Source organism: Chaetodon trifascialis, chromosome 3 (assembly GCF_039877785.1).
Source record: "Chaetodon trifascialis isolate fChaTrf1 chromosome 3, fChaTrf1.hap1, whole genome shotgun sequence".
Classification (NCBI taxonomy): domain Eukaryota; kingdom Metazoa; phylum Chordata; class Actinopteri; order Chaetodontiformes; family Chaetodontidae; genus Chaetodon; species Chaetodon trifascialis.
Genome location: NC_092058.1, coordinates 13,706,180 through 13,730,851, shown reverse-complemented (window position 1 = coordinate 13,730,851; position 24,672 = coordinate 13,706,180). Strand labels below are relative to the sequence as shown.

Genomic DNA, 24,672 nt, shown 5'->3' with positions numbered 1-24,672 from the left:
GGGAGACACTTTTCACAAATGAATACTCCTGGGACATCCAAGACTTTCTCCCCACTGTGCTGAGCTGAGCGCCACTGAAGGCTCATTTAATAAATAAGCTGCAACGGTCCACTTTGTTCATAAACCCATCAATGCTGTGCTTCAAGCACAGTCAGCGTGTCTGAGAATGCCTATTTTCTCCCCGGTTCCTCAACACGAAGGCCAGTCCTGGGTAGAAGTGTGGCGTTCACCGTGCACACTGCACTGAACTCTTTTTAAAGTTTCAAACACCCAGAAATACTGCAAGAAGTAAGAAATCAGCACACATTTCTGAGCTAATAGCTGGTGTGAACTGAACAACAGATGATCCTGTTTGGAGTATTATTATGAACACAGTGTGCCAATCAGCTTAAATCTAAAGTAGACTTCATGTAAACATGTTACAAATTGTGTCTTTAAACTGGTTCTACACTGCAATCAATAGCTTTACTACACATTATGAACATGTTAGAGATTCATCTTTAGGGCAGAGCTGCAACAATTACTCGATCAGCAGAGAAATACCACTTCTTCCATAATCAATTAACTGTGCAAGCTTGTTTTAATCCAGCAAATGGCAAAACTTCTCCAGTTGTAGCTTCTCCATTGAGAGGCTTTGCTGTTCTCCTCTGTTTTACACCACTGAAACTTTGGGTTTTGGACTGTTAGTCCGACAAAACAAGGTGTTTGATGAGAAATGTGATTTTCCCTTCATTTTATTGAGCCAACAATTTAGCGACTAAATTGAGAAAATGGTGTGCATATAATGAAGTCATCGTTAGCTGCAGCCCTACTTCCAGCTCAGGATCTTACGCGAATCATGTTTGTAATAAGGGAACAATAATCAAGGAGCTACATTTGGTGATTTTTCTTTTTTTAATCTACAGTCAGTTTCAGTAGAGAAGCTTCAGTTTGAGTCAAGTTGTGAGGACATAAATACTGTATTCAGTCTGACCTGAGACCAGTTTCCAAGCCTATATTAGGTGCACTGTTTTCTCTGCACTTTGTTTATTTTCAATCCATGAAATCCTCCTGGTTGTACACGATATCTTTGCAATGACAGCGTCTTGTTTGACCGGCAAGTCTGAGATTCAAGACAGAAAAACAGATGATCTGCATCAAATGTCCATAATCCCTCAATAAACACCTACTCGTCACTGCAAATCAATGATGGCGAATGTCACTACAGTCCAAAGGAGTTTTCAGTGGAGCTGGCTAAACTAAAGGATAACACATCAATCACTTTGCTAAATATGAAACATATTGATCTGAAACATCCAGTTAATGGCTTCACTGAGCTTATTGTAAGAACCACGAGTACATTTGGGACTTTGCACATGAGGATATCTTTTGACACTTCGGATGTTTGGGGGCTCGCAGTGGGACGTCTGAGCCGAGCGGATTTATTAATCATCAACGGGGCTCCGTGCGGGGAGTCCAGAACAAAGAAGCGACGCCAAAAGCACAAGCCTCCATCCACAATCTTTGTTTTGCCTCTCTGCACTCATCAAGACACACGAGAGCCAGCTTTTGATGTTTCTTCAATACAGCGACAGCTCATCTGAAGCAAAAAGTTTCCGAAATTCAACAGAAGGAACCGTGTCTCTGTGTCTCCATTGCACGTCGGCAGAACTGGCTCTGGCAACAGGGTAGGAGAGGCAAACTATCTTGACCAGCATACAAAGGATTTTCCACTCAGATTCAGTGAGACCAGCATTTTAAATGTTTCACGATGAATTTCTGAAAGGACACGTATTAGAGAGATTTTCCACAGTTTCATCATTCGCCACAAAGACTGATACACATTTCCTGACCGGCCCCCTCCCGCAGCTTCCATGCCCACAGATTTCATCGTATTGTGACCCAAACATGGGTCCCCGATGACAGGCGGACACATGTGTCGTCTCGCCATCGTTCCACTTGTCATCCAGTTTTTTTATTTGGACAATCTGTGTCTCAAGGACCGCAAACCCTGACCCCGATTGCTTACTCAGAATATCAAGTTTGACAGAGAACTACATGATCCACCCCCGTTTCCTCCCTCTGGCGTTTGTCAAAGTTGGATGCAGAGGGGGGAGGAGAGGAGGAGAGGAGAGATGCAGGGTAGAGGTGAAGTGGGCACAATGGGTCAGAAACCCCCTGGCTTTGAAACTGTGAAGAGGCTGGTGGAGGAGAAGGGTTTAGTGGGGGGGCCACAGAGTGTGTGTTAGCCGTTTGAAGGAAGAGACAGTGCTGCTCCAGCCATGTATCCATGGCAACCATCTCAGGACCAACTTAAGTCCTCATTGAGGTCTTTTGTTTCTCCAGAGGAAGTGATTAAAGGAGGTAAAAGTGAGAAAAGCGAGAACAGAGGATGAGGCTTGCGGTGCTGACACTTATCCTCTGTCAGCTGCACTTTTGAAAATCTTTCTCACTGCAAATATCAATGGACAGTGTCTCACCATTTAGACACACACAAAAAAAACAGTCCTCCCATCTGAGAGCACTCTCTGGGGCTCCTGAAGCTGGGACTGAATGGCATCGAACGCTAATGAGCTGAGATCATTACGCCAATTATTTGAACTTAGATCAGGACTTGGCTGTGACTGCGCAGAGGAACTAGGACCCACTGCTGGACTAATTGCCGGCTTGGGAAAAAGAGGATGAGCATAACAAAAGGGTTTTGAAGCGGAGCTGGGACGAGTCCATCACTGCACTCTGGTTACATTCTATCAGGTTGTTGTGCATCAGGCTGCGGCAGGTTTAAATTGTGCTACTTAAGTCAATACTGTTGAAAGCCCGTTCTGAAAATGGTAGATATCAGCACATTTCAGGGATATTCCAAATATTAGAGATGAGTACTGTAAAAGAGGTAAGATCACAGTATAGTTGACTCAAATACTCAATATTGATATCCTTCTTCTTCTTCTAAACTAAGGGTCTGTAACATGGGAAGAAAGAATTACTTATAGTGGTCAAGCAAGACACTGATTGACCATTTCACTCAGCTAGAGCTCTGACGGACATGAAAATAAACTCAGTTGCCAGTTTATTAGGTACATCTGTCTAAAGCTAATATCTAAAACAACAAATCAACAGTAAACCTCATCTTCATGTAGGTTGTAATGCTGTTTTTTTGTCCACCCCATTTCTAACAATGAGGGTAGACTAAAGTGCAGAGCCATCTCTCTGTATAATCTTTTGATTAAATGGTTAATAAAGTGTTGATTTTCTACTGATCTGCAGGTGATTTAAGGGGTTGCTGATTTGAGTGTTAGTCGAGTCAGACTCACCAATGCCTTATCTGACTGAGGTTTGTGCAACTTAGAATCTATGGCCCCGACCACAGCTCTGAAAGACCAGTAGCCTAACGGTGCTGTGTATTGATAAATCCATGGCGCTGTCCGTGGTGCTGAAGCACACAGATTTGTAATTGCACCTTTTTCTCTCAGCTTCATCTTGGATCTATAACATTATCAGAACTATATACCATAAATACTTAATTCTATACTGCAGCCAATATAGCCAATGTATTTTCAGCCAAAAAGCTGAAAATACACCCCAGAATAAGCCACCTATTTTAAGGGAGACATGACAACAGATACAGTTTTTAAAGTAGGGTTAGGGGTTAAGATGAGGGCCAGTGGCAGTGGTGGCAGCACAGTCAACAAATCTATGTAAACAGCAAACACCAGACTACATATAATTAAGTACTGGAACCTAGTTTTTGTCTTTATTAATATGGTGATTGAACAAAAGTATAATATAGAACATAGAGTGAGTCAGTGTAAAATTAACATGGTATAATTGTACAATAAAATATGGTATGGAATATGAGATATTGTTAAGTTATTGAAAATACAGTAATGATTTTATTGTATTATTATGATATTAGAAAATTCAAGATATTTTCATGCTATATAATCTCATACATGCTCTACACTGCGTCCTGTCATAGTGTATCAAAGCGTTTCTGTATCACGTAGCAGCAGTTTGCTGTACATATGACAGCTACATACGCTGCACTGCATTCAATATCATCTTATACTACAGCAGGTGCATGTTTCTAAGGATCAAATCTGTCAGGCCCCTGCTTTCCCATCTTGTTAACTGAACCTCCAGACCCTCCACGGTGCATCAAACTGCACTGCTAAACCATTTCAAAGTGCTGCTCCTTGTTTCATCCCTTCTTATTCTGTTTGGCCTGTTACAAAAACAAGTCATGCTGGATTCGCTTTAAAATGTGGGGACTTGCACCACATGCTTCTGGAGACCCCAGAGAGTGTGTGGGATTAGGTATCAGGAAGACATACCAAGCAGATATTATTTCCTGCTGCTTATAGACACTGAGATTTTGGGATGGATGAGCTCACACAGGGAATGGTTGGGAATGTAGGAAAGCATCTCCGAGAGAGATCCAACCTGCTAATTGTGTTTTGTAGCAGCATTGGTGTGGTGGTAAAGGAGATCACAAGAGCTTTAGTCACAGTGTGACAAGCTTCCCCAGTTTGACTCTTGATATTTATGGAACTTTATGCTATGAAACAATAACATGAAAATACACATATTATTGTTTTCACTGCAACAGTTTTAGAAGAATTTAGATTTCATAACTTTTATTTCAAAGTACCCTATTTTAATTCCCAGTGGCACTCCCAGTATACTATAGTGTCACAGCTCAGGTCCTCTCAGATAGTAACAATGCCAACATAATTCTGATTTACTCAAGTACAGCTGCTGACGTGAAAACCCCAAGCTAATGAGATAAGCCTGTCAACTGACTGTCAGAGGGTGAATCCAACATAACCACCCCAGAAAATTGTTTGACTAATTGATTGACGGAATGAGATTGATGATTCAGATGATTAAGAATACACTATTAATCTGCACAGCTGTAGTTAAGCTCCCTAATGGCTAATTTGCATTGTGGCCGTCCAGCATCCAACACATCACAAAAACCACAACAGTCAAACACACATCACATCAGCAGTTGAGAAAGGTGACTGGGGCTAAGGATACTGCTCATTAGCATACAAGAATGCTATTGCAAAAACCTTGAAATGACTTAATCTGGCAGCTAGACTCAACAATTATTGAAATATATTTCTTTATTTTGTAATGCACTGTTAAGTACTGAACATTTTGGAGTCCCGTTAGACATTAAATTAAGCTCTGGTTTGGAGCTACATCTCAGGACCTTGAACAAACAACCGCAAATGAACTTTGATAACATTCTATGACATCTGAATCCATAAAACACACCACACCCTGGCCAGATGTGCTATGATACTGCTCAGGGGAAAAAAATAAAACAACTCAGCCAGTGCCAAGAGTCTCAAGTGCCAAACTGCTGAGAAAAATTAGAAAGAGAAAATGTGAGAAATACATGTAATGTCACTAAACTGATTATTCATAGTGAAAAGAAACATTTCAACAGATAAATTGTTTAAATGAGGAATTCACCTTCGACCGCTTCACTCCTTTAAAGAGAATGACATCATCGCCATCTAGCGGTCGACTACAGAACCTACAGGTTATATTACATGGAACATCTAATCTATAATATTAAATGTTATTCAAAATATATAAATAACATATATTGTATGTATTGAATGTTATATGTATATTAAATGTTATAGATATTACAATATTATTATCCGTACAACTTTTAAGATAAAGTATTGAATAAAGTACTCAAAAACATGGGTGAAATAAACTGCTTCTACTCAGGGTGATGTGTAATGATTTACCTTTTTAGGGTCATCATAAAATACACCGATACACGACAGCTTTGGTCCAATATTGTGAGACTCCTTAAATAATGGCCCGCAATTTTTGTACGGTCCTTGTTTGAATTTGTAGGCGAATGTGATCTTCTTTATGGGAGGGGAGCCGGTTAGCACGCTAATGTCCGAGAGGAGTCCCGAGTTCAACATGTAGGCAGCCACTGTTAAAAGACTTAACAACAAGCCAAAGACCACACACACACCGAACCACTCCGGCATGTTGGCTTCCTCACAGCAGGAACAGGTACCGTTATTCACTTCGCTTCCTCTAAACTCTTCAAACGGCTGTATTTCCTGCAACAGTCCGACGTTTTTAATAAAATGTTTTGCTGCTCACAGTTAGTATTTGTCCTCGACGCGCTTTTTTCAGTTTGTATTAACAGAGATTGTAAAGTACACACGACTTCCTGGAAAGTACCATTTACGCCGACCGAGGGGGGTGAATTTGTGCTCCAAATAATCTTGTGCAACTCTTAAAAAAAAAAAAAAAAAAAAAAAACGCATGTCAAATACGTTTTTTGCATTTGCAACTTATTCTGAATGGAAATTAAAACAAGTTAACTAAAACAAAAAAAGTTCAGAAATTTTAATGTTGCTAGCGATCAGACACAAGTGTTATAGACCATCAAGAGGATGATTTACCGGATTTACCATATTTGGCTAATAATTAATAATCAACTGTGCACTGCATGATGGCCTTTCCTTGACACTGAAATGGGAGAAAAAAAACGACTTGTCTAAGAGTTAAGTCCCACCTACAGCCCGCCCCATGAATAAACCGAGGGCTGGACTTACAGTTAACTTATTGACATTGGTTAGCCTGAGTAAAGATATGTAACAACGTTTCCTTTTCTTTTCTTTTTTTTTAAGAACGTGTAACAACTTCCCAGAGTAAGTCATCCGGACCGCTTGACAATGGCTGGGAACGTGAAAAGGTTTTACGATCTGACGGCGAAGCTGCTGTCTGGAGAAATGTTGAGTTTCTCTTCACTGAAGGGGAAAGTTGTCCTTATTGAGAATGTGGCGTCTCTCTGAGGAACAACAACCAGGGACTACACTCAGATGAACGAGCTCCACAGTCGTTACTCCACCAACGGACTCGTTATCCTGGGTGTGCCCTGCAACCAGTTTGGACATCAGGTAGGCCATGAGTGTTTTCCCAGGGGTGGGTATTATTGACATATTTATAATATAATCTGATATGTCTAGGATGCTAAAAAACGTTCAAATGGGTGCTTCTTGTACTGTAGAAACAGCACATATTAGGCTATGTTGCGCAAGTATTATAGCAAAATGTGCTTTCATTCAAACCTAGTACTCATAAGCAGCAGAATGACTCTTTTCGATGTGTTATTACTTATGTGTTAGTGATAAAGCAGCATTTTACTGTTGTAGTTGGTAGAGGTGAAGCTAACTATAATAATGCCTCATGTTTTATAATTTGATCACAGAGGTTTATGTGTAAAACAAATTAAATGGGCAAAATAGGCTGTAAGTGTAATTATGTAAAATGGAAATAGTCAAGTAAAACACGTGTACCTCCAAATTAAAGTGGCACAGTAAGTAAGAAATATACCAATGGCCTCGTTTCGTGTGTTTGACTGAAAACCTCACATGGCTTTTCATCAGCTTGATAGCATCTATAATGTGCTTAATGATCATGTCCTTTTCTTATAACAGGAGAACTGCAGGAATGATGAAATCCTTAAGTCTCTGAAATATGTCCGTCCAGGGGATGGCTTTGAACCGAAGTTCCAGCTCCTTGAGAAGGTGAATGTGAATGGAGAGGACGCCCACCCTCTGTTTGTTTATCTGAAGGAAAAGCTTCCATTCCCCTGTGATGATGCCATGGCTCTCATGACTGATCCAAAGTTTATCATTTGGAGTCCTGTGAGGAGGAACGACGTCTCCTGGAACTTTGAGAAGTTCCTGGTGGGTCCTGATGGGGAACCCTACAAGCGCTACAGTAGACATTTCCTCACCACTGACATTGAGGCAGATATTAAAGAGCTTCTGAAGAGGGTGAAGTAGAGTGTGCTACGACATGCTGTTCAAAATATCAGTTACGTCCATCCTGGCCAGAGAGGTTAATCAGGACCCATCTGTTTGGGGTATTTTATCATGCTGTCACACATTGACAGTTTAAGTAACTTGCTACACTCCTAAGTTTGTGATATTTTCAGTGCAGTACACTATGGTTATTCAGCCTATTTACTCAATGAAGACACTCTTTGAAACCTTATTGTGAGAGGAGTCTCTGATGAAGCTGTAAATGACTGACTCTGCCACTGTGTATGACTCATATCACAAATATCTTCAATGGGCAGAAACAAATAAACATTTAATATCATATAAAGTGTGACTGTCATTTGTGGACAATGCATACAAACACATGAATGGCCTTAAAAATATTACTGGGTATCTGGGAAAAAATATATTGGCCTATTTTGAGGTATTACTTCAAATGTAAAGGTACTGGTGGAGGTATTAATAGTGTTTATGTGGGGGGAAAAACAAAAAACAGAACAGTCACATTTGCCTGAGCACAATCAGAACAGCAGATTTGTCAGTTACAAGGAAGGATTTAAATGCTTTCAATTAACTACCTGAATAGCAGTGATGCAAAGTAACTCAACACAAAACACACATTTGAGGTCCATTTTCTGCTTCGTTATACTTCTATTCCACCACAGTTCGGAGGAAAAATATCACCCACTACATTTACTTGAATACTTTAGTTGTTCCTTTTCAGATTATTAATACAAAATCTAATCAACAAATAAAATATGATTTATTGTTTGTGGGTAAGATGAGGGGGGAGACGCACAAGCTAGCAGGGCATGACGTGGTTAAGGTAGCTCTACCTTTAACAGCTGCAACATTTAAGGGCTGCTTACACATTAATGCACCAATAATAATAATAATAATAATGATAATAATAATAATAATAATAATAATAATAATAATAATAATAATAATAATAATAATATGATCCATATTGTTGTGAAAGTGGTCTTTCTTCATAATATGTGCTGTTACATTTGGGCCTTTAATTATAGGTCGTATAGGCTGTATGCTGGACTTCTACTTGTAACACAGTATTTCTACACTGTGCTATTGGTACTTTTACTAATAGTAGAAAGTCTGGGCACTTTTCCACCATTGCCGATTACTAACGTGTGCTAACTTACGTGTGAGCGTGACGTTTAATTTTGTTTACTTGCATAATAATGAAAATACAGACAAATTCAATAGAAAAAATAGGAAGTACGGTTCAGGAGAGGAAGAAAGCCTTCAACGACATTCACAGTCTCCCCCCGTTACTTAAACAAATAAAAGAAATGTAATTGTCATTCAATAAAAACGAGAGAGAGAAAAAAAACAAGATTTTGGTGCATAGCTGGATGCAATACTGAAAATGAGTTTGTGATTTGTATGAACTGCTCTTCGATATACAACAGGAAGAGCGACGCTTGGCTGTCTACGCTGTGCTTCCCGGATGAACACCAGGGGGACTGTCCTTGATTGAACGCTACGCCAGGCTGAGACTCGTCCAACATGGCTGGCCAGGAAGATCCAGTTCAAAGAGAGATTCACCAAGACTGGGCTAATCGAGAGTACATAGAAGTAATTACGAGCAGCATTAAAAAAATCGCCGACTTTCTAAACTCGTTCGGTAAGCTTTTAACAACCAATTCTACGGATAAGATCACCGCTAATGTGGGTACTTTGCGTAGTTAGCTAGTTCAGCTAGCTGCCCTGCTGTTCTTAGCATCGATGTTGATGTTTTCAATGGCCACTCCCAGCTATCATTTAGCTTTATCGTTAGCTCTGAGCTTGGTGCTCTTTCATCCCCGAAATACCATGGCAGTTTGGTGTCCAGTTACTGTAGATTTTGTTTCACTTATTAACTAATGGTAGCAGCCTAACGAGTGTCAGTGCGTTGCCTCAAAAGACTGTTGAGAGACAGCTAGCCAGCTAATGGATGTTAGGCCACTGCCGCAGCAAACGCTCGTCTGCTCGGCTGTCATTAATGTTAAACACACAACAGCAGCATCACCTCTGAAGCTGAACGATGTTTTCTCAACCGTAATTATCAGTAACATTGGCGTTTGTTTTTGTCGACCCAATGTCGTTGTGTCTGACAGCATCGACTAGTAACGCCCCTCATAATGAAATATCATGACTGTCGATGGTAACATGCTAAACACAGTGCATCATCCTCAGATATGTCGTGTCGATCCCGCTTGGCCACTCTCAATGAGAAGCTGACAGCGTTGGAGAGGAGGATTGAATATATTGAAGCGAGAGTAAGTAAACTACAGTTTAATTTAAACAAACCAATGTTGTTTTGTATTTGAATGTTGCAAATTATATAACCATTACATAAATATACTGTACGTGTCATTCCAGGTGACAAAAGGAGAGACCTTGACCTAGAACTCATCATGGAGATTGAAAGCATCCCAGAGCTACCTACCCACCCTGACCTTTTTGGAAAAAAGTGTGATGGATTCCACCCTCCTTTTTTTGGGACCTTGTGGACCATTTTTATATTATATGGCTGAGTTTTGTGTTGTTTTATCTCATGACATATTTGTATAGAAGATATGGGACGGTCTTGGGTGTCAGTAACTCAAGCATCATCGATGTTACAAAGCAAAAATAACCTTATGTATTGGTTTTAAAACATATTGTGGAGCTCAATTATGGATCTGATATCAGCACAACTTGTTGACCATCTTTGTTGTATGCAGTGTCATTACCACTCCAGAAATTTATGAAAGGGGAACATTCTCATGTGCCAAGTTGAATAAGAAATTGTGTCACCTTTGCTAAAGGCCTGCTTGTACAGTGAACTGTTTGGTGATGTTTCAGGATTTAAATACTGTAATAAATGATAAATGGTTCATTCGTTTTCTGTTGTAGCTTATCTTGGTCAGATACAACTTTGTTGACTTTTAACTTAATGTTGACACTTCCAAGGAAATAGAGTCCAGTTTTCAGTATTTCAACGTACTCAAACACTGCAGACACATTTCTGGGAAGATGCAAATGTTGACAAACAGCAAAACCTTAAATCAAAAATGTACATTAGCTATTACATAAGAAAGAGCTGGGCAGCAATTGTGTATTCTGTCACGGTTGTGGTACATGTAGTGCAAGAGGCTATAGCAGTGGCATGAATGTTGGAGCAAAAATTTAATATTGTAAATAAATAATGAAAAACAGGTTATATAGAGAGATGGATGTGCATACTACTTATTGATTGAAGGCCATATGTACAGAACATGTGGTCTGCATCGACAAAAGGTGTACAAATTATTTTACAATGTGCATATTACACTGTAATACAGTATTTTGTGCAGTAAGGCTATAGGGGACAATAATGTTTCACAATCATTCCCCCAGCTCAGTCACCTTATTGCAGCATTTCAATAATATGAACTTCAGTGTCAAAGATCTTGATAATTTTTGTTACAAAGAAAAGACAAAGAGTCCTCTCAAAGTTTAATATGGTTTTAGGATCAGGTTGAAGACTACAAACAGGAATTAATGTCGTCTGAAGAAGTACACAATCCAAAGTAAACCTTTATTTGGCAGGGCAAGTCATGTAAGTTCTGTAGCTTTTTGCAGTTACTATGCACTGCAACCGACTGAAGGCCAAATTAACAAAATATTGCGACTGAATAGAGCACTAAATAATTACTAAAACTAATACACACTGCGAACAATGCAAGCTGTCCAGACATAACCAGCAAAATGGCGGAAATAAATGGGGCAACTTTTGCCCTGATTTTGGCCTCTTAGGCAGCATTTAAACTCCGTACGTTCAGGTAGCACGCCTTATTTAGCATTAGCAGACAGACAGCTGCAATTACCTGTGACACCAAAAAGCCAACCGGAGTAGTGACCCCAAACGTAATCTTTTGTAATGTCAACCAAAACAGAACTTGAAGAGCCGACCAATCAAACAAACGAAGACCTCAAGAACAGGCGCTTCTGGCTGCCTGTGAGGCAAATTTGGGGCAAAAGCGCCACATTTCCCATAATGCACCGTGTTATTCACAATGCATCTTGGGACAAAGAAGCTGCCGTTGTAACGTAATGAAAAGTCTTCAGACGTGAGATGAATTTTCTTGGCCGCAATTTGTCAAATATCATTTTGAAGAACTGCTAGTTATTATAAACGTTGGTTACAAACTACTCTGGTGAGTTACTGCACATTCAGACGGGGACCTGAAATAATCTCACTGCGGCGCTTTGGCGAAGTATTTTTTGACATAATTGCTAACCCAGGTTAACCTACATCTGTTAGCTAACGTTAGTCGGGCTCCATGTTTTGTCCAAGCATTTTGTTGTGCTTTTTGCACCTATTGAAATCTAAATAAATAATGTGACTACAGGGAACTGTTCTGTTTTTGAGCTTGTTAACTGAAAATACCATCGACTGTTTGGTACATTTGTTTTGTAGAGGCCGTGTGTATGCAGTGCGAAGAAATGGGAGCTGATAAAAGGTGAGTAACGTAACTCTGAGCGCTAACGCCGCTCGCTATGGTAGATGTGGTTAACCAAGATGGCAATGTTATTTTAAGGTTAATCTAAGTTCAAGTGTCTATTTCGTTCTCAGAGGGGGAAGAACTTCACGCTAACGTTAAATGACATGCAGAGCATCTTTCTGTAACGGACCGGTACATTAACTTGTTAACATTACATAGCGTTAATTACTGTAAAGATAACTTCTGTATTGTTGAAGCCAGGGTCATTTCAGTAAACACTTGTGTAATTAATACACTCGTGTAGCCTGACGTTATCATTTAATCTCAGTCATTAAAACCATTTAAGTGATTAAACAATCATTGAAATGTATTTATATTTTTTTAATTGGGTAGTGTTTTGGTCTTTAATATGTTTAAATGTCAGAAAATGGTAAAAAATAAATAAATAAGTGGTTGATCAGTGCTTCTCCAATCCCAAGATGATGTCTTCAAATGTCTTGTTTGGTCTACAGAATTAGTCGCACGGAACGTAGCGGTCGGTATGGCTCTGACCAGCCCCGCGATGAACCAGACTGGCGTGACAGACGAGAGAGGGACCAAGACCGTGATCACAACATGCGCCGCTGGAACGACGAAAGACGTAATGAACGTTTTGAAGGAGATCGACGAGGATCAAGAGATAGTCCAGAGGTAGCCATTCCAATATTTGGTGCCTTTCAATGGATTTTATAATGATTTTATAAAAATACTGTGTTGTTTGATGAAATGTAAGGGTAACTGATGCACTTATCTGCTTGTTTTAAAGGAAAGAGAAAGGAAACGACGCAACAGTGATAGGTCAGAAGATGGTTATCACTCCGATGGCGACTACCCAGAGCAGGATTACAGAAGGGAGCCTGGGGAGGAGAAGAAGAGCAAGACCATCATGCTCTGGGGTCTGTCTCCTCATGTCAGTGAGGACGATGTAAGTCTCAAGTTTTCTCCTGCAGTTATGCAACCTTTTTTGTGTATAGCTCTGTTTTATATGTGTGCACCACTCATTCTGTAAGATGAAAATTCTGATATTTAAGCACCATCTGCATTTTGTTATTCAGATTCGTTTTGCCATAGACCAATTGGAGGGACCGCAGCCAGTGGATGTCAGGCTGATGAAAAAGAAAACAGGTGAGAACCAGATATGTGGCGGACCCTGACCTCCCCCCAGTCTTTGACCATAGGGCCAATCTGCTTCCATTCAGACCTGTTTTCCCATAGCAACTAGAAGAAAATCAAGTTACCTGAAAAAGGATTTAACATGTTAATTTAAGACTTATCATTTTCAGTTCATTGTGGATCTTTTGAAGGTAAGTAAGAGCAGCAGTAACAATTTTCAGAAATTCAATTTGGCGTGCACACTTTGCTGTTAAGTGTGGTTCAAACAGTGGTATTCAACAGGATTTCTTGCTATGGTAAAACTCCTAAGGAGTGGCCTATTGTGTACCAAACACGGCCTGGATCGTGAAGCAGTTTGTGGAAGAGTTTGAATAATATGCCCATGGACTCTTAACTAACACGCCTCCCGTCTATATTTGAATGCTGTCTCTAGGTATAAGCCGTGGTTTCGCCTTCGTGGACTTTTATCACTTGCAAGATGCTACCCGATGGATGGAGACCAATCAGGTTGCTTCACAATCGCCAAGTCTAGTTTTAATCTTGGGGATCTGGAAAAATAACCCAAATGGCAACCAAAGTGTATTGAATAAGTAGTGTGGAAAGTGTATAGATCTTTTGGGGAAAAAAACTCATGGATTGTATGCCACAGAGCAAAAAGATTTGATTTGTATATTAAGAGAGATGATCATTCATGTTATTTATCTTTATGTTTTAGTTAATTATACTGGCAGCAGCATTAAATCTGCAGGTTTGACTTGTATTTTGAGATCATCTCCTTAAGGACTGTGCATTAAAGATAATGAACACACTATCTTTACCTTGCTGATAGAGGCATTATCAGTGATGTTTCAGGTTGGAATGAAAGCTCAGACTTAAATTTTTTTAAGCCTACCCCACAACATTTTTAATCTACCCTTTTCATTTTTTTTTTCTTTGTTTTAAAGCAGGCAGAAGTGTCTGTTAGGGTTGTTAGGGCACATTGTACACTCTGCTCCAGCTCAGCCTGGGCACTCGGGTCCCAAACACCTAAAGAACCCTCCATACATCATGCTCACACATACATCATGTGCCTGTCTTGTCTTTAACACAAAGGCTATCTGTTGGGGGCCCCTCTCCCCCATCTCTCCCTTCCAACACTGCTTACTCTATTAATGAGATCAGTGCTTGCCAGGACTACTTGACTGATTTTTGTCGTCCTCTTTCAGAAACGTCTGACCATCCAAGGCAAAAGCGTGGACATGCACTACAGTCACCCCAGGAACAAGTATGAAGACTGGCTCTGCAACACTGTAAGTTAATGATCTGTCTCAGTTTCATGGCCACATTATCCAAACGATGCTACTTCAGAACACCTCACATACACACACATATAGGCCAATAAATGTATCTGATGGGCCTAGAAGTTAAAATTTGTTGCAGTCCTGCTAGCATTATTTTGTGGTACACCTACATTTGGATAAGCGCTAAAGATTAGGTTGTGTCTCAGGTAGGTATGGTATGCCAATATAGATTGCCTGTTTTCTGAGGCAGTACTGTTCAGGGCTTCAGTAGGTGTATAATAAAAATGATGTGAACGGTTACTTGCAGTGTGGCCTGTACAATTTCCGGAGGAGGCTGAAGTGCTTCAGGTGTGGAGCAGCCAAAGCTGGTAAGTAGTAAAATCAACAAGAGGCCACTGACTGCGGACATCCGGGCAGCCTGGGTCAGCAGTGCTGGGTCGCAACGCAAAGTTTGTGTTGTGTTGTTGTCACTCAGATGTCAGATATAGGTTAAGTGCATAGATGGGAAACAGCATGCTTTTTTTTCCTTGTTACCTGACAATACAACATGGGGACAAACCACTATACACGATGGAGTTAATGGAACCGGCTGTGAAATAAGCCGTTTGATATTGTAAAACACGGACTCATTTTTAGCATATCTTATCACTTAATACCTCATTTCCAGTTCTTTGATTAAAAGAACTGTTCTGAAGGTTATGTTAATGCACCTCTTACTTCTCTGTCATTCTCTCAACAGAAAGTGAAACCAGCAATAATACTGGAGCCTCCGAATCTCAACCCAGTGGAGATTTCTATGGCGACAGTAAGGACTTTTTATAGATGCTCTGTCTCACAGTGCAAATACCTGAACTCATGCTAGGTTGTCCTTACATATAGACTTTTGTCCCGTACAGCAATCATCCTGAGAAATATTGCTCCTCTGACCACCGTGGAAGCAATCATGACAGCCCTGGCACCATATGCTAATCTTTCATCAAACAACATTCGCCTTATCAAGGACAAGCAGACAGGCCAGAACAGAGGCTTTGCCTTTGTACAACTGTCCTCTCCTCTGGTAAAACATTCTTCAACATAAACAGATGAGCAGTGTCACAATTTAGTGTTTCAGCATCATAATTTACTGCTGTAACAACCATCTGCTTCTCAGTGCCTCTATTTGGCTTTTCTACTGATATCACTACTTACCTGTCTCAATAATGTTATCTCCCTCCTTTTCACAGGAGGCCTCTCAGCTGCTAACCATCTTACAGGGACTGCAGCCACCTTTAAAACTGGATGGAAAAACAATCGGGGTGGATTATGCTAAGAGTGCTAGAAAGTGAGTGTAATGGTGCGATTTGTGCCTTGGTTTTGTAATGGATGAAAAGTTTCACCTACATCTATATTCTTAACTTTTTATTCCTTTTGAAAACACGTAGAAGTAGGAATAAACATGTTGGCATTTTTTGCCCTTTGTCTGTTTTAGGGACCTTTTGTTACCTGATGGGAATCGAGTCAGTGCCTTCTCTGTGGCCAGCACGGCCATTGCTGCAGCCCAGTGGTCCTCAAGTCAGGTAAGTCCATTAACTGTCAACATCCTGTTGTTTATTGTTTCCCATTGTGGATACAACAGGCTCATAACCCACGCTTTACATTTTCAGCCACAGCAGAGCTCAGAGGGAATGTCAGAATACAGCTACCTACAAGAGGGCTACACTCCAATGTCACAGGTTAGTAGAACAAATGAAGCAAACAATTGGCTTCAAACCACATACTTTCAGATATAGTTCTAAAGATGCTTTCAAGATACTATGGCTCTAATAGTGACATCTAGTGGCAGCTTTAGGAGACTACAACGCAGACAACACATCATCTGAGAAATAATTGTCCAGAAAATTCTGTGTACTGGTTTTGATACAGTGTAAGCTTAGCATTGTCTCGCTGATGGCAGCACTTCAGAGATAAGACATGAGGCTGCAACTGTAAGTCATAGCAATGTATGCAAGATTGATATATTTGTACACTGGAAAATATCTACACCTCTTGAAGTGGCAGTTCATCAGCACTGAAGCTCAGAAATCAATATTTCAATGCTTTTTTTCCCAATAGGACTATCAAATGTATTACCCGCAAGGAGCAGGAGCCAGCACCTCTCAGGGAAATGGCATTCTAGGAGGTATAAGATGCTTTCACTCTTTATAGATTTTGGTGCACTTACTGACCACCTATTGTGTATTATTAAAATGAGATAGTTGCACTTGCATTTAGTAAAAAAGAAGTGACTTTTATGTGATGACGTGCAGCTAATATCTAACATTTGTTCATACTGAGTTTAGCAATAGTAACATCAATAAAACCTGCTGTTTAAAGCAGCGAGCACAAAGATGTCATGCTAGATTGTATAAATTGTAATAATTTGACTTTGTACAGTGATGTGCGCTTTGTTGGAAAAATTGTCACAGAGCTTTCCTCTTCCAATTGCAGCTGCCCCGGGTGTAAAGATCGTTCCAACTGCAGCTGGAGTAGTGATATCACAGACTCCGCAAGTCTATCAACCCCATATAATCGTGCAGCCCGCTGTTCAGGTAACATACATGTTTTTGTTATTCTTGTAATTACACTTAAGTACCATTAGTCAAATGCTTGGTGTAACAATCTCTAAATAACCATCCCATTAATTTCAGGCCTTACCACTTGCCCAGCAATTGGAGGCAAAACCCCAGACAGGACATGTTTCAGGCATTGAAGCTGCATCTGTGCCTGTTGCTCCTGTAGCTGCTGCCACTGTTACTGCTGCCAGCACATTAATAGCCTCAGGACAGACAGCTGACACCAGCACTGGTATGAGCACACAAGATCCCTCAAAACCTGTCCTGTTGGAGTGTGACGTGCACAAAGAGAAAATCCTCTTGAGGTCACTGTCATGCACATTATATTCTAGTGTTTGCTTGGCCAGTGAACATTGTGCCTGGGACCACTTAGTGTTTTTTCAATCATTTAGTGATATTAGTAATTTAAATAATATTTGTTTATTGCATGAGAAGTTCTCCAAACACGTTTGTGTTGTCCCAGTTGTAGCGTACAAGTCCTCTGGATTTTTGTTTTGGAAAGCTGCATTAATGACCACAAATATGAGACTTACAAGGCAGCTCTTTCATAACTCTTAAAACATGTTTTGTAATTGACAGCTGCTCCTGATACGTCCTCCTATCAATATGATGAATCCTCTGGCTACTATTACGATCCTCAAACTGGCCTCTACTATGACCCTAACAGCCATGTAAGTAGTGCACATCCACCACATGGGTCAGTGGGTTTTCTGTCCTGTTGGTGAGAGTCACAGGAGTTCACATTGTTTTGCTAATGTCTTTTCAGTATTACTACAACTCTCAGACGCAGCAGTATCTGTACTGGGACAGTGAGAAGCAGACTTACGTGCCTGCCTCAAATGACACAAATGCTGGACAAAATGATAACACAGCAGCAGGCAGCAAAGAACCTAAAGAGAGCAAGGAGAAGAAGGAAAAGCCCAAAAGCAAGACTGCTCAGCAGGTATTGTAATATGAATTCTACATCAGCACATGTCTGTTTTTCAGCTGTTATAGCATAACAATTATATATATATAATTATATATATATATAATTATATCACAACAATTATAATAATAATTATATTATTTCATAGCCTGTTCTAGATATTTTTCATTTCTTAGATTTTAACTTTGTCTGTTTTTATTCTCTCAGATTGCTAAAGACATGGAACGGTGGGCTAAAACTCTCAACAAGCAGAAAGAGAACTTCAAGAGCAGCTTTCAGCCTATTAGTCAAGAAGAGAGGAAGGAGGCCGCAGCTGCTGATGCTGGCTACATACTGTTTGAAAAGAAGGTAAGTCAGTGGGATTCAGTGTCTGGAAAAAGTTCTCAGACTGTATCAGTGAGTACGCTTAGACTTTAATGACTTAAATGGATTGATTGCTTTTTCTTTATTTATGCAGCAGGCAGGAGGTCTAGACAGACTTATGCCAGAGATGCCAAGGTGCCCTGAGGAGGAGCCACCAACCACCTCAGTCAACACTTCCAAGGCGAGTGTTTTCTCCACTGCATTATGGCAACTATTGCCAAAACAATCTTAATTCCATTGTAAATAAATGTTCTCAGGTATATTCAGGAGTTATTTATGTTCGTATTCACACCTGTCTTTGTTTATCCATGGTGTGGTTAGTGTGGCCTTGTGGCAGCCTACAGTGGAGACAGTGACCCTGAGGAGGGGGTAGTGGAGCCCGATGGTGGGGACATAGGCTTGGATAAGCTGACAGACTGGTCAAAGTTGGCCTGCTTGCTGTGTAGGAGACAGTTTCCCAACAAAGAGGCTCTAGTTCGACATCAGCAACTCTCTGACCTCCACAAGGTAACATCGCCCATACCGTCTTCAGGCCTAAATAGAGAAAGTCCAAAGTGTCAGTCAGGAAAGCAATAAGACCATTAATTCCTGAGGTAATCATCTTGTCTCCGGTTCTTTCTTAGAAAAACCTGGAGGTTCTCCGCAGGTCCAAGATGACCGAAGCAGAGCTGGAAGAGCTGGAGAGAAAAGAGACAGAGGTTTGTCGCAGTCCAGAATCACCCAGCTGCCCTTGTTGTTCCCCCAGTTAATGTGACTGTATCTAAAAGTCCGACGTTTTTATTCTTCTGGTGAATAGATGAAATATAGAGACAGGGCAGCTGAGAGGCGAGAAAAATACGGCATCCCTGAACCGCCAGCGCCCAAAAAGAAGAAATTTAGCCAACCAACACCGGCCGTGTGAGTAACTTGAACAGATATGTGTAAAATGCTGTGATCTAGTCCTTGCAATGATCTAGTCTGTATAAATGATTAAAATATCCAAAACATTTTCCTGTGCAGTAACTACGAACAGCCTACTAAAGACGGCCTGAACAGTGACAATATTGGGAACAAAATGCTGCAGGCCATGGGCTGGAAGGAGGGCAAAGGACTCGGTCGCAACCAGCAGGGCATCACTACACCCATTGAGGTATCTACAAAAATGACCTGGTGGTGTCGCCGTGTATTCAGCACCCACCAGCATCAATAACTGTATATATCTCTGAAAAGTACTGAAGTTTGTGGGTTTCCTCCTCAGGCACAGCTGAGAACAAAGGGAGCTGGACTTGGCACAAAAGGCACCAACTACACCCTCTCTGCTTCAGACACGTACAAAGACGCAGTCCGCAAAGCCATGTTTGCTCGCTTCACCGAATTGGAATGAGTTATTAGTCGAGCTGCAATGATTAATTGATTAGTAATTAATTGCCAAGTATTTTGATAATTGATTATTCGTTTCAGTCATTATTCAAGCAAAAAAGTGGAGCGTTTGTTGCTTCCAGTTTCTTAAATGGAAGGATTTGCTGCCTTTCTTTATCATTTATGATGGCAAATGAAGGGTCTTTGGGTTGTTGGGTTTTTTTTTTTTTTTTTGACATTTTAGAGGCTGAACGACTAATCATGAAAATGTTTGGCAGATTAATTCATAATTAAATGAAATGTGAATTGGCTTGGAAACAAAAGAGGTTCTCCTCTAATGATTTCACTCTTTGTATCATACATGATGGATTACGTCTCTTGCCCCAGTGGTTAAACAGACAATAGAAAACTTGGAGGTGTGTTAAGATGGTGAATGATATTATTTATAAATTGTACATAGGCACAGTACTTCCCTTGTTTACATATTTCTCCTGTGTTAATGGCATTTTTTTTGTCTCTGCATGTTTAAAAGATTGTACAGTTTATACAAAAATCTTGTCTGCCTGTACAGAAAATAAATGACATGATATGATTTATGATCGCTGTTCTTTCATCACCCTTAGCAAACATTTTTTTCAACAAATTAGGAAAGAATTATTCATGAGACTTTGTAATCTTCATCATATAATTAGACAAGATGTAGAATATTTGTATTTAAAGTGCAATTAATGAATTAAAAAGCAAAAATAACTCCGTTTGCACAGACTGCCAAGTGCACATGACTCCAGTCATCTCAAATCCTCACCAAACCCATTTTAATATTTCTAAATGACAACTCATTTAAAGTGACATTATGCTGATAAGACAACATTTCACTTGGTGCTTTCTGAATATAATGACTGATATTTCAATGATGCGTGGGGGAATCACACAGCAATGCCACCATGTCCCGAGCTTTGAACAGTGGCTGAGGAAGAGGAATATCTCCTGTAATCCTGAAGGCATTTGCTTGCTCATGGTAATGTATAACTGTCTGCCTCAGCTAACTCATATATATTAAGTATTAAAGCTTACAGCTTTTTTTTAAGGTACTATACGAAGAAAGACTCTTAATGTGTCAAACAGTGTTTTCCTGATTTTTAATAATTCCAAAGTTAAGTGCTGATGCACTATTAATTAATCTTAGTTTCAGGGTGTTGTAGTTAGACAGTCCTTCCACTAGAGGACACAGGTGTAAAGCCATGTGCTGACGGACACTGCAGAGGCATCCTTCAACAAGATACCAAATGTTTTTCAGCGAAAGCAGTCACTTGTACTCTAATCTTCCTGTGAAGGTCACAGCAAAACTAAACTTCCCCAGTGAGACAGAGAACCAGATCCATGAATACCAGGCTACGTCATCAGTCATCGATGGTTTTGGCACGTTATCTAGATCCAACCTTAACTGATTCATCATCTTTGACCTGTCCATTCACCATCTGATGGACTTGCTTTCATCTTGTTGTTTTCACTGTAGCAAGGTTGCAGTGGTTTCCCGCCCCTGAATAAAAGGACTCATGCAAAGCTCAGAATCGTGCTGTTGGGCTTTCTTCTGTCAGTTCCTTCGAGGTGCTTTTCTGCCATGAAAAGTGATGCACTGGAGTCACCTGTGGTTAATTTAAATGCTTATACTCGGACGGTCATATTACTTTAATATTTGAAATAGGCACAGCATCAATATGTCATATCCTGGCTATATTTTCAGTATAAAAAAGGACAAAATATCATGAATTGCCTTCCTGTGGTATGTCATTGTTCAATAAAACATTGCAATAACAAACAAATGACATTTCCTGTATCCCTAAAGCAACCCTCTGTGGTTCTCACACAGTCATCAGGGAAGGACACTGTTACCCTTGTAACTCTCCTCAAGGTGTATTAAATATTACCATGATCTTGCAATAACAAAGCTCGAACAAGATGAAAGTCCATCAGATAGTAAATGAAGAGGCTCATGCCAGGCCAGATATGAAATGGGTCGCAAAAGGCTGATTCTGATTCTGATCTAGATGACATGCCAAAACTCCATTTATCGATAGTGACTGATGCAGTAACCTGGTAATCTGGAATCTGACTGACTCTGGAACTGTAGTTTTAGTGTCAACTTCACAGGAAGATTAGAGTGCCAGAGCTGAAACACTTTTGGTGCCTGGCTGAAGGACGCCTCAGCAGTGCCAGGCCGTGCACGGCTTTAGACCTGCGTCCTCTTCTAATGAGGACCATACTTAGTAATAAGGATCTGAGGATGCAGCTACATTCATGTTGTGTTGCCACAGTGGAAAGTTTCTCAGGTTAAGATAAAACTCTGTGCAACATGCAGAAATAAGCCTCTTAGAAGCTGGTCTTCCCTGTCATTTTCAACCCTTTCTTTACTGTGATGTGCCTTAGTTTCCTTTCTAACCATCATTTCAGTGCAAGTTTGCATCACTGATAAAAGAGACATTTACATCTGGGTGGCTCTGGATGTGTCGCTTCATCCAGCGACCTCACTCTGACACTGACCGTGCTAGTGCGTAGGAAGTTGGAGAAAACAATCTGTGTCACTCCTAAATATCTTCTGTTTAAAGAGACTGTTGCCTGCTGAGTTCAAGGTCTTTGTTTGTGCGTGTGTTTGTTAGCAGATGGAGATAAAATTAAAGCGTCCGGTTAAGAGAGAATGAAAGGCTCTTATTTACTGGATGCTGCATAGACTTTCCATTGCTAACCTGATCAGTAAAGGGTGTGTTCACCTGCGCATGTGAATGATACTGTCTGTCCACTCAAACAGGAGGTCAGTTTGCTGGGCTCTGTGCTGGCAGTCCTTATCTAAACAAAGGCTATTACACAATGGAACATAATACAGTATATTCCTTGTCATGGACCTCATGGTGCCTCATCCTTTGAATATTCTCACTTCTTGGGGAGAAATGTTCTGAATCTCACATCGGCCGTCTGTTACATAAATACATTGTAGCAATACAGCCTAGCTCCTGTGGTCTGAGGTGGAAACGCTGCTGTTATATTTCTATTCTGCTTTCTCAGAAATACCACAAAAACCATCTTACATATTTCTTTAAATAAGATGGAAAATTGATAAAGAACTTGGGAAATTCTGCTCACTGCTTAATCCAGTTCTGGCTCAGCTGTGTGGAGTGCGTGAACAAGCAGGGGCCAGGAGTTCAGGGCCTCGTGTTTAACGCTTCGGAATGGCCAACTGATTCCGCTAAATGCAATTTAAGCATACGGTACATTATAAGCAATGTCTTTTCAAAAGTTTAACAACTGTGAAATACCATCAGCTGTTCTTGAAGGCATTTCCAGAGTTCTCAAAGACTCTTCAAAACATCTGGATGAAAAAAGATTGACCTATGTTCATGTTAACTAAATATTTAGTAACAGATCAAATAGAAAAACACCAACTTCAATATAGACAAATAAAATCAATGCATTTCTTACATTTCTGCTCACATTGTATAAATTAAGCAAAGGTGTGCTTCACTAGTCGCAACTTGGAAAAAGGGTAATGTGCTAATTTGAGATATTACATTAGATTCAACTTTATTGTCACTGTCAGAGTGCAGCACAGAGGCAACGAAATGCAGTTTGGCATCTAACCAGAAGTGCAAATAGTCAAAATATCCAAAATAAAAAATACATGCATGTAGTGCAAGTGACATGAGGTATAAACAGTATGAGGTAGGTGCCATAAAAACCATAAAACATGTGCAACACGGTATGTACACAGGTGACATATGCAACAGGTAGTAAGTGGCAGTGCAGTATAAGTAAAAAGTATAAGTGAACAGATGAGGTATGCAGTGTATATACAATATAAAGTGATATGTGCAGTATGTGAGTTGTGATGTTCATGTTGTTGATGTTGTTGTAGTCTCCTGTGGTGGAAGAGGGGGTGACAATATCAATGGGAGGGTGATGGGGGTGTCATTTGTGTTCTGGTCTTCAGCTGAGCACAATGAATGAGAGACTGTCAGGTATGAATGTGGGCGTGTGGAATGTATGATTCATATCTTGCATGTGGCAGAGTTACGGGTCTGGGTGAAATGCTGTTTTACCAGTGCACTTTGCTTTCTGGCCAAAAGAGTTTCATCGCTGCCTGAAATAACCAGAATCGTGACAGTAGAGGCACACAGAGAAAACATGGAGTTGACTCTGAAGTGACTAATCCACAGGAGCAGCTGATGTGCTGGTTTTATGAGGATACAGCGTACAGTTTTCATTTGGAAATGTTTTTTTCTGCTGTTATAAAGCCAGTTCTATCTTTAAAAAAAATGTTTTTGGCTGCAGTTGTTTTCGGTTAAAAACCTCTAAAAAATGACCATACACGACCTGTCCATAAAGAAACTGAGACAAGCTATCCCGAGTTTGAGCTTCAGGTGTACTTCCATCACATTTAACTCGCATTGCTAAAAATATCGTATATTTCAAATAAATCAATACCCAGAAGGTTGCTAAACAAATCGTACTGCTCCTCTGGCAGTGTTTCTGGAATCCTCAATGACATTTCTACCCCTCAAGATGAAAAATATTCTGTTTGCTGCACAATAAAACTCTTTGGCTGCAAGATTTTTAACCTGTTTGCCAACTTGTGATGTTGTTTCCTAAGATAGCTAGAAATGATATGTCTCCTTGCTCTAATGGTCCAACATGAAATAAACATTTTACTATCACTTATATTTGTCAATATTGATGTTAGTTTCA

The 24,672-nt window shown here is 40.2% G+C and overlaps 4 protein-coding genes across 4 annotated transcripts in view; 3 read left to right on the top strand and 1 right to left on the bottom strand.

The window, feature by feature from the left end:
- LOC139328989 (testis-expressed protein 264) overlaps nucleotides 1-6,155 on the bottom strand; it is a 32,800-nt gene extending 26,645 nt beyond the window's left edge. Inside the window, exon 1 of the mRNA XM_070959090.1 lies at nucleotides 5,748-6,155. Within this exon, the coding sequence (XP_070815191.1) occupies nucleotides 5,748-6,002 (255 nt within the window). The 5' untranslated portion in view covers nucleotides 6,003-6,155. The remainder of the gene's footprint in view (nucleotides 1-5,747) is intronic.
- A 435-nt stretch (nucleotides 6,156-6,590) lies between these two features.
- Nucleotides 6,591-8,134, top strand: gpx1a (glutathione peroxidase 1a). Its single transcript, XM_070958590.1, has 2 exons — nucleotides 6,591-6,923; nucleotides 7,464-8,134. Exons 1-2 carry the CDS (start codon nucleotides 6,699-6,701, stop codon nucleotides 7,812-7,814), a joined length of 576 nt encoding a protein of 191 aa, XP_070814691.1. The 5' UTR covers nucleotides 6,591-6,698; the 3' UTR covers nucleotides 7,815-8,134.
- Nucleotides 8,135-9,299: 1,165 nt separating this feature from the next.
- On the top strand, nucleotides 9,300-10,693 carry brk1 (BRICK1 subunit of SCAR/WAVE actin nucleating complex). Its single transcript, XM_070959036.1, has 3 exons — nucleotides 9,300-9,459; nucleotides 10,011-10,093; nucleotides 10,197-10,693. Exons 1-3 carry the CDS (start codon nucleotides 9,342-9,344, stop codon nucleotides 10,221-10,223), a joined length of 228 nt encoding a protein of 75 aa, XP_070815137.1. The 5' UTR covers nucleotides 9,300-9,341; the 3' UTR covers nucleotides 10,224-10,693.
- A 1,149-nt stretch (nucleotides 10,694-11,842) lies between these two features.
- LOC139329586 (RNA-binding protein 5-like) lies at nucleotides 11,843-20,701 on the top strand. The gene is made up of 25 exons (XM_070959987.1): nucleotides 11,843-11,995; nucleotides 12,259-12,301; nucleotides 12,796-12,973; nucleotides 13,089-13,247; nucleotides 13,378-13,447; nucleotides 13,869-13,942; nucleotides 14,641-14,724; nucleotides 15,023-15,083; nucleotides 15,455-15,520; nucleotides 15,612-15,772; nucleotides 15,939-16,036; nucleotides 16,184-16,271; nucleotides 16,359-16,427; nucleotides 16,807-16,873; nucleotides 17,182-17,282; nucleotides 17,382-17,538; nucleotides 17,886-17,977; nucleotides 18,073-18,249; nucleotides 18,442-18,582; nucleotides 18,692-18,778; nucleotides 18,919-19,104; nucleotides 19,221-19,295; nucleotides 19,394-19,494; nucleotides 19,597-19,726; nucleotides 19,835-20,701. The coding sequence occupies exons 2-25, from the start codon at nucleotides 12,270-12,272 to the stop codon at nucleotides 19,958-19,960; spliced, it is 2,580 nt and encodes an 859-aa protein (XP_070816088.1). The 5' UTR covers nucleotides 11,843-11,995; nucleotides 12,259-12,269; the 3' UTR covers nucleotides 19,961-20,701.
- The last annotated feature ends 3,971 nt before the right edge of the window (nucleotides 20,702-24,672 follow it).

What these genes read in the sequence shown, in the direction of transcription:
- brk1 (XM_070959036.1), top strand. Translation starts at nt 9,342, where the DNA reads ATGGCTGGCCAGGAAGATCCAGTTCAAAGAGAGATTCACCAAGACTGG. An exon ending in CGACTTTCTAAACTCGTTCG is followed by an intron (nt 9,460 to 10,010) that starts GTAAGCTTTTAA and finishes CATCATCCTCAG; the next exon opens with ATATGTCGTGTCGATCCCGC. An exon ending in TTGAATATATTGAAGCGAGA is followed by an intron (nt 10,094 to 10,196) that starts GTAAGTAAACTA and finishes GTGTCATTCCAG; the next exon opens with GTGACAAAAGGAGAGACCTT.
- LOC139329586 (XM_070959987.1), top strand. Translation starts at nt 12,270, where the DNA reads ATGCAGTGCGAAGAAATGGGAGCTGATAAAAG. An exon ending in AAGACTGGCTCTGCAACACT is followed by an intron (nt 14,725 to 15,022) that starts GTAAGTTAATGA and finishes GGTTACTTGCAG; the next exon opens with TGTGGCCTGTACAATTTCCG. An exon ending in TACAACTGTCCTCTCCTCTG is followed by an intron (nt 15,773 to 15,938) that starts GTAAAACATTCT and finishes TCCTTTTCACAG; the next exon opens with GAGGCCTCTCAGCTGCTAAC.